Below are 9,318 nucleotides of genomic sequence, written 5' to 3'. Positions count from 1 at the left end.
AGGTTGGATCAACGGAATGGAGAACAGCACGCAAGCCAGCACTTCTGTCGAGAAAAGAAATCACCATTGGAGAAGTTACAAGTTGATAATTGACCCGGCTCTGAAAAAAGGACAGCACAAACTCTACCGTTACGATGGGCAACATTTCAGCATGCCTGTGAGTGAGGGGGGGTCGTGGGTTTCCCCCATTGTGTTGTGCCCCCCCCCCATTTCCTCCCCAACCCCAAAACCCCTGCCTCTGTCTTACCGGCGTTTTGGGGGCTGAGGGTCCCTCCGGGTCGTGGTAATCCCTGCCCCGTAGCACATGTGTGTGGGAGGGGGGTCTGGGGGACACACACAAACTTACTGCCACCTGACACTGTGTATTCAACTGTCAGGAGCCCGAGAAGGAGCCCAAACCTGCGGCTTTCTTTCTGTGTTTCCAATCTGTGTGCATTTCCCAGCAGTATTGCAATTTGACACGTGTGTGTATGTGTGTGTGTGTGCGCTTTCCCCTTCCCTTGAGACAGCCCCTGCTTCCTTGGGGTTTATTTTTTCTTTTATTTGTGTCTTAAATTTCAAGCCCTGTTACTGCTGTTTTTCTCCTTTTTCTCCTCCTCTTCCCAGAACTCGGGAATCGCTCCTGTGGATTGTGTCAGGGATCCCAGAATAGGGCGAATATGGACCAAAACTAAGGAGTTGGAGCTGTCTGTCCCCAAATTCAAGGTACTGCCCCTGACTTTTGGGTTTAGCTCTGTATTCTTGTTTATCCGGGAGTGAAGCTTCTCTTCCAAATAGTTTAATGGACCATTTAAATGACAGTCATATTCCTATTAACATTATTATTTGGCAAACTGTTTAACAATAATCCTGTCCTATAAAGATAATGAGAAATCAGTGCATCTGTCTAAGGAGATCACTTGGTTTTGGAGCTGTGTCTTGGGGGCTCCTCGGGTGGGAGACAGCAGAGGGGGGCTCTCTGCTGACAGCACTGCTCAAAATATGTATTTCTAGCCCAGAAAGGAGCCGGTTTCAATGAATGGCTGCAGCGCCAGAGGCTCTGCTCAGCTCCGGGGTTCATCCCAGAGCCTTGGAGGCAGTTTTCTTTCCCCAAAGTTTGCAGGATACTTTAACCCTCTCCTTCCCGTGCTATCTTTATGCCCTTCCCCATGCTCATTAACAAGGACAGTTATTTTATTGCCCCCCACCTTGTGCCCGTTTCCAGATTGATGAATTTTACGTGGGGCCAGTGCCTCCCAAGCAGGTCACCTTTGCCAAGCTGAACGACAACATCCGCGAAAACTTTTTGACCGACATGTGCAAGAAATACGGCGAAGTGGAAGAGGTGGAGATTCTCTACAACCCCAAGAACAAGAAGCACCTGGGCATCGCCAAAGTGATCTTTGCCACTGTCAAGGGTGCCCGGGAAGCTGTCCAGCACCTTCACAACACCTCTGTCATGGGCAACATCATCCACGTGGAGCTGGATACGAAAGGTGAGGGGGCACATTTTGGCCTCAGACGTTGGTGGTTTGCAGTGCTCCTGCCCGTTGCTGTCCTAAAATGAGAGGCTGTTGCAGACAGTGGGGGCCTGGCAATTAAAAATATGAAGGGAGTGCTCCTGTCCCCCTGCGAGCGGCTCTGGTTTCTGGGGCCTTGGTAAGTCACGTGGAGCCAAATGTGTTGTCTGTTGCTAGGAGACAGCCCTGTAATTTGCAAAATGCTGCCATCCTGCCCATCCCCTGCCTGTCCCCTGCCCTGTCCCCTGCTCCCTGTCCTCTGAGCCCTTCCCGTGCCCCCATCTCCACATCCTAAGCTGGCCTCACTCAGCCACCCCCGCGGGCTGCTGGACCCCATGGCACCTGCCTTCTGCAAACTTGGGATTTTGGGGCAAACCTTGGGGGTTCCTGTGACCCAAACCTCTGGGTTCTGGTGGCAGCAGCGGGGCTGGGTGCTGTCCTCTGCGTGCCTGGCATTTCATTGATACTTAACAGCAAACTGGAGGCTGGCAGCAAAAGAGTGCACAGGCAGCACTTGTCAGTGTGTGCGAGTGTGTAAGTGTGAGACTGTCTCTTAAAGCGACAGGAGCTCCGAGTCCTGGAGGTAACCGGCTCTCAGCCCCAGAGCCTAGCCCTGGGCAGCCCAATAAAGTTTCTGGAAGTATGAAAGCATTGCATTTCACTGCTTTGTCTTTTCTCTTTCCTCTAAGCGTGTTAGTGAAGGGCTTTTCTAAAATATACCCAAATTTTAGCAAATATCTGAAGCTGAGGAGGTTGTCTAAAACTAGATCACTTGCTGTTTGTACTTCTTCATTGCAAACACAGCCTTTCTAGTTAAAAACTGACTTACTGCACTCTTTCTTGGGAAGAGGACATTGTTAACACCATTTTCTGAAAAATGCTGGTATTTGGGTCCTATATTAAAAGGTTTGAACAATGTTAGTGCACAACCTGTACAGCAGTTGGTGTGCCACACGTGGGAAGAGGGTGTAGTAGGGTGTTTGTTGACGTTACTGATCACCGTTAGAAGAAAAACTACAGTAGTATGTATAATAATTTCTGTTGTGAGCTAAGCCTGACCTTAACGTATGTATACTTTGAAAATCTTGTATCATTCATTTTTACAGACAGCCTCCTTCCCCTGCTCACTTTCAAATCTGAAGTTAAAAATGACATTTAAGATTTAAATTAACCATTTGTAGATTTAATAATGTGAGCTAAAGCAGGCTCGTAAGTCGTGGACATATTAATAAGAGGTATTTTAACCAAGCTGATGGTACTACATTCCTCCTTGTTCTCCTCCTTTTATAAACTTCTCTGCAAGCCTTGCATCAGGGAAATGAGGGGGTTTTATGTGTCTGTTTCTTGGGAGAAAACATTGAAGTCTTAGTTTCAATTTGCATTTTTGTTTTGTTTGCCACTCTATGCTTCTAATGTATTTTTTTTCCATGGCTGCATCTCTTTCATTCTAAAAGAGTAAGACTGTCAATGTGCTATAATCTGTCAGAATCAACTCAAAACGTTATTCCTAAAATGGTATTAGCAGGTTAGGATGTTCCTAAAATATATATGTATAGTTTTCAACATTTCTTTCTAGTATTCAGCTTGTCAAGGGAATTAAAAGTTGGTTAACTTAATTTTCATAGTCTAGCAAAATAGATACCAGGAGCAAAAGTGTCATTTTATCTGTCTGGCCAGAGCACAGGCCTGGGAATGTGGAACTAAAAAAAATCTAAGACAGGCAAGTTTAAAGCAGCTTCTCTGCCTCAGTTTATCTGTCTACAGAATGGACACACTTAATAATTAGCTGTCCTTTGAGAAATAAATAGGAATCATTTCACTTTCATAAACCTCTTTGAAAATGAAATTGTAACTTTTACTGCATTATACTGGGGATCTAGGAAGAATAATGAAACTTTCTAACAATTACTTTGTATTTATTTAAAAACAAGTTACAAAGTAAGCCAAACACTTCCATATCCATGGCTGTAGTCTTATGGAGGGGCGTGTGTGTTAAGATTTCAAGCATAATATTTCAAGCATCTCTTCAAGCTCTTGTCTTGAATAGATCTATTTTGTCATGGTTTTAGTTGAGCTAGAACAGTTTACATAGTTGAGGATGTGGCTCAAGACTTTGTGAAATGAGGTTTGATAACCAGGTAGCCTCATCTGCAGCATTTGTTCAAGGTAAATGAGTCTTTTCCAGTATGCAGAATGGTGCTAAGGGGGATACTTTGCTTTTAAATTGCACGGAATGATTCAAAGGGCGTTTGGAGTTTGATCCTGCAGGACGTTTCAGGAGAGATCTTGCCTGAATTTATTTTCTGGGCTCAGGTGCTTTTAAATTGCACGGAATGATTCAAAGGGCATTTGGAGTTTGTTCCTGCAGGATGTTTCAGGAGAATTGCCTGAATTTATTTTCTGGGCTCAGGAGCTGGGTCTGTCCATTTTTCTGTGTATTCTTTATCTTTCAGAGCAAGATTCAGACAATTTTGGGGTCTGATTCTGTTGCTTTTGAAGCTGATGATAGGATTTCTTACAGGCTGCAACATAAGTAGGGTTGGGTTTTTGTAGTGATGAAAAATCCAATATTAAGAAACTGGGTCTTTGTAGAATTTAGGAATGAAAAGGCTGAGGCAACAATATATGGGACAGCTTGCTTCTCTGGCTTTTATTCTTTGAAGGACACCACTGAGCACACCTTAAACTAAGGGGGAAATAAAAGGACTAGTCGTTGTCTTTTTGGAAAAGCAGCATTAATGGTTTTGTCCTCAGTGTTCCCGTGCATCGTACCTGCGTTAATAACATCCAGTTTCTACTGGCAAGGTGTGCTGGGAGAGCTTTCTGAAGTGGCTCTGGGTGTTGGCAGAAGCTTGTCCCTTGGGTCAGAGTTTCACTTCTCAAATCTGCAAGCTATTTGCTTGGCACTTTGGAGAAGAGGGAAACTGCTGCTCTCCAGAAAGCATGGTAAAGAGCAGAGCTGTCGAGCAGGCTGAGAAGAGGAAAAAAGGATTTAGAAACCTCCTTGTCTTGGCTGGAGAAGGGAGTCTCTGACTTCACTTGCCCAGCAGATTATTTAAAAATGATCCCTGCAAGCCTTGGAGGCGATACCTGCTGCTCCATTGCACGGATGCAGCAGGCTGGGAGCGGTAGCAGGGTCACGTAGGTGTCAGGAATGTGTATTTTTACATAGGCTGTGTGATTGATGTTTAATCAACTCTTCTGTTGTGATTTCTGCAGGTGAAACCCGCATGCGATTCTATGAACTGCTTGTAAATGGTCTTTACACTCCTCAGACCCTTCCTGTAGGCACCGAACAGGATGTATCACCCACTGTCAATGAAACTCTCCAGGTATGTTTACTTGGCTTTTTTTTAAGAATAACTTTCTAGAAAATTCCAAAGAAATGCATCATTACCATTTAACATTTTAATGCTTTTAATTTAGCTTATTTTTTTTTGGTCTTGCCATAGTTTCAGTGGATGTTATTAATTCACATTTAAATATAATTTGCTCATAATTACCATAGCAAATGTAAATCTGCGAATGCAGCACGTGTGGCTAATCTGTATGCCAGTGTCTGCCTAGCGCGGTAAGTGCTTTTTGTCTTTCTGAATGAAAAATACCTACAGAACTGACAGTATGTGCCCTATTAACATTAGAAATTCCTGCAGTTAAGACTGGATCAGATCTGTCCCTGAGATGAGATTATTCCCTTGAAGTCAGGGGGAATGATTTACAGTGGTACATTTGGCCTAGCATCTGCAGTGTGTAATCCTTCGCACATACATTCTTCAGCTTTGCTTAAAGGCTGAAAGATGGAAGATGTCTGATCTCGAATAGTGGAATCAATTTTTCAGAATCTTAATTAGTCACTGGAATCAGTCGTTAATAAAAGCAGTGGACAGAATTCCTGAGGGCTTTCCCTTGATATTTAGAGTATGATTCTCTAATTGTCTGCTCCCCTGCAAGGGGCAAGTGAAGCCTGTTTTTGTGAAGTCGTCAGCTCCCTTGGCTTGTCTAAATGTACTTTGGCTTCTGATTGTGGCTTAGGAACCCCTCTAAGGCATCAAATTTGAAAGAGATTTGGCAGAGATTTTTCTTTTCTTCTCTCTAATTTTCTGCATTCTTATGACTTCTTATAAAGGCCGTAATTTCATTAATTCTGTGATCAGATGTTTTCAAGACAGGTACGAACTGTACAAAGAACGTGAAAATCCCATTGATCTGAAAAAAAAAAATTCTCCTCTTCTCCCACCAACCACCCCAACAGCAGCAAGGCAAAACCCCAGTATCCTCTTAACAGAATCTTGAAGAAGCTGATTCTTCCTTACCTCCCAGCAAGCTGGTTTTAAAGGCAGGAGGGAGGCAAGTAGTGATTTTGCTGAGAATCCACTATGAGCAGGGCCTGACTTTTCATTTCTGCTGTTTGCAGCACATCTCAAGTAAAAATGGACAGATTTGTTCTTACTCCCTTTTCAGGGTTAACAGCAAAGCAATTAATTGATAGTATCCCCCAAAATATTCCTTGCTATAATTATCTTTTAGATTGTTTCTCTAGATATTGTGTTCATGTATTATATTATTATCTGAATTGATTTTTTTTGCAGTTACCTCCAAAGTTGTTGCTTTATGGGTAACTTTAACTATTTGCATCATGTTCTTGTCACTGGAATCTGCCAACAAGCTCATTTGCTGTTGTAGTTCAGTAAAATACTGACATTTGCTTTCCCCCTCATGCAGAACAGCAAAGAGCGAACGGTTCTGCGGGCCACAGTCCGTGCCTCCAGGCCATATCCAAACCCCACTGAAAAACAACCCACATCACATCGACACCAGAGGTGCAGAGATGTGGATTTTAGCAGGAAGCATATGGCTGGTTTAGAAACCTCCTTTCTGTAGGTTTAGAACAGTTGAGGAAGAAATTCTCCTGATGTCCATGTGGTCACGGTCTCAAGGGGTCACACCGAGAGCAAGTCCACGCTGTTCAGTGGGTGAGATGTGTGTGAGCGTAGCAGGCAGGTGGGAGCTCAGCTTGAGTTTGATGGTGTTGGCGTGTTACAAGCAGATTGTTTTAAGGGTCTCTGTACCCACCTGTGCTTGGGAGATGAGCAGCCAGTCTATAACCTCACCAGTTTGCTATCCTGGTGTGCTTTTGGAGGAGCTGGAGCTCAGTCCTGCCTCTTTGACTCTAAGGAGGATTCTCACTGAGCTCTTGCTTTGCATTATGGAAAATTGATTCTGGCACTGATAATTAGTGTGGCACTGTTATGACTCAGCAGTCTGAGTTGGAGCAGGGCTGCTCCTAGAAACCCCCTGAATGTGCCTGTGAAGTGAGTTGCAGAGCAGTTACTTGGCTGCTCTGTAGGCTTGTAGGGTTTCAGTTTCAAATGCCATAATCAGTTGTGCTCTACCTGAGCATTTGTCTTTGGGAAGGAATTTAAAATGTGTTTTTAGCAGTTGAGAACTTTTTGTGCCTTTTTTATATGTAGCCTTCTCCTTGTTGTTACAGGTGAATGTTTGTTTGGTAGAGTGTGGTGGGTGAGGTCCCTCAGTTGGACCAACACAAAGCCCTGCTGCATAGGTTTGGTTGCAGGCTGACAGTTTGCTGATTTGTGTGTTCTGGTTTGTTTGCAAAAAGAGTTTGTTAAATTGATAATTTAATATCTCAGAATTTTCTTAATTATCTTTCCTATGTGCAATTTAGGCAAGCCTTACCTGATAAAAGTTGAAACTTTTAGCTAAAAGTATTGTGGAAGTCTCCTGTTCACCTGATGCTCTTGGGTGTAGCTTGTAAGGAATACTGTTGTATCTGCTTTCTTCTTCCTCCTCTTATAGACAAGTTCCTCCTTGCTTGCCTTTTACTTTTAAATCAAAGGGGACTGTTAATAATGGATAATGGTTTGTGTTTTCAGGGATGCTGCAACCTGGTTTTTGGGGTTTTTTTTTGTGGAAATCAGTGCAAACTCTTGGGTACTCCTCTGAAAACCAAATGGATTAGACAAATATCTTTTTCAAAGTGTTTGTTTAGGTGCTTTTCTCTCTTCTGTTTTTATAGTTGACAGATTCCCTGAAGCGCCTGAAGGACAGTAACCTTTCTTCTGCGGGATCATCCGTTACCCCAAACAGCAGCACGCCGTTTTCCCATGACACAGCCTATTCCAGCTGTCGGCAAGACACCCCAAACTCATACAGCCAATTTACCCCCCAGTCCCAGGGAACACCTCACACCCCACGGTTAGGGACGCCGTTTTCCCAGGATTCCACCTATTCTAGTCGTCAGACAACGCCCGTGTACCATTTTGGACAGGACAGTGGGTACAAACCCAGGAGACATGAAACAAAATTTACAGATGCCTACAACCGTCGGCCGGGACATCACTATGTTCATAACTCGGCAGGTGTTTACCGAGGGACAGAGCATCAGTTTAGTACCTACAAATCCCATCAGCAGGAGCCAGTTCAGTTCTCTCACACTCCTCCCTTGAGCCACTCTAGTTCTTCGAGCTACAAATCTGCCTTCTCTCCCTACCAAGCACCAGCTGTATTTCCCCAGTCCGATGAGCCGCAGTTTCCCCAGGCTTCCAGGGAATCAGAGTACCGCAGACCTGCACCACCTCCCGCCGAGATGGTTGTGGAAAGCAGCGCTGCCACTAACATCGATTTTGTCCCGGTGAAGGAGAAACAGGAGGAGCCTCCTCCACCCTTGCCCGATTCGAACTCTGTTCCTGAACCGAGCACAGCATCCTTCTCTCAGACTCCAGAGAGAAGCGAGACCCCCGGCACCCCGACCATGGAGTCCGAAATGCAGCATAACAGTTTAGACTCAAGGATTGAGATGCTCTTAAAAGAGCAGAGAACAAAATTACCCTTTCTGAACGAGCATGACTCGGATAATGAGATCCGAATGGAAGGTAGCCCCATCTCCTCCTCTTCTTCCCAGCTCTCTCCCATCCCGATGTACGGTTCGAACTCTCAGCCCGGTTACAGAGGTCAGACGCCTTCCTCGCGCCCTTCCAGCACAGGCCTGGAGGACATTAGCCCCACGCCATTACCTGACTCTGACGACGATGAGCCCATACCTGGGACGGCTTCTCTGAGTCAGAATTCCCGGGGGACATCGGAGGCCAGCATGACTCCCATTGATCAGCTGAGCAGGACCTCCAAAATCGAGACCTCGGAGGCTAAAGAAATGGTACCTGGTGACCAGACTCCAACATCAGAAAAAATGGACGAGGTAAGTGAGCTGGAACCGAGTTGTGAAGCTCCGTGCGTATCCCCAGAGCTGGGCAGGACAGGGAGTCACTCTTTTGTTTTAGTGTCATTAGGCCATAGGGTTTCTGGTGGCTTTTTCTTTTACTCAGGGCAGCTGGAAAGAAGTTAGACGTGATGCAAAGTGATGGTCTTAATCAACTTGCCAGTCTCCAGCTTTCCTTGTTTATAATAGCAGCCTGCTGCAATTTATAGCTTCAGGACAGCTCAAGGACTGCACAAGCCACGGAAGTTTGGCCAGTGCTCGTGCTGTGTGTGAATGTCCTGAGTGTCGACAGACACTTAAGCCACTAGAAGAGTTAATGGAGCACTTTCTGCCATTGCTTTGGTCCCTGAGTGTGGGTGTGGATGTATGCACACACTTGCTTAACGGGGCTTTCATGTTACGCCGAAGGATTGAATGTATACTTTGTTTGATAGCTCTCCAGCTATTTTTGCCATCTGGTTTGAACGGGAGACAGTTGCTGGGTTTTAATACTCCCTTTGCTCAGTTGAAAGGGGGAGGTAGTTGGCTTGTGGGGGATGTGCTCCACTGAGTCTTCCAATAATAGAGCAGAGCTTGCTGCCT

General features: G+C 45.0%; 1 protein-coding gene across 1 annotated transcript; it reads left to right on the top strand.

The window, feature by feature from the left end:
* Nucleotides 1-6: 6 nt before the first annotated feature.
* On the top strand, nt 7-8,715 carry LOC104525103 (histone-lysine N-methyltransferase SETD1B-like; the record flags this gene model as incomplete). Its single annotated transcript, XM_010168172.1, has 5 exons — nt 7-157; nt 607-705; nt 1,205-1,475; nt 4,719-4,831; nt 7,537-8,715. Coding segments are annotated over exons 1-5 (1,803 nt in total), but the record flags the coding sequence as incomplete, so codon positions are not given.
* Nucleotides 8,716-9,318: the final 603 nt, after the last annotated feature.

The sequence above is a fragment of the Antrostomus carolinensis genome, unplaced genomic scaffold (assembly GCF_000700745.2).
Source record: "Antrostomus carolinensis isolate BGI_N321 unplaced genomic scaffold, ASM70074v2 scaffold24765, whole genome shotgun sequence".
NCBI lineage: Eukaryota > Metazoa > Chordata > Aves > Caprimulgiformes > Caprimulgidae > Antrostomus > Antrostomus carolinensis.
The sequence above is the reverse complement of the archived record's forward strand: the minus strand, read 5'-3'. Positions and strand labels throughout refer to the sequence as shown.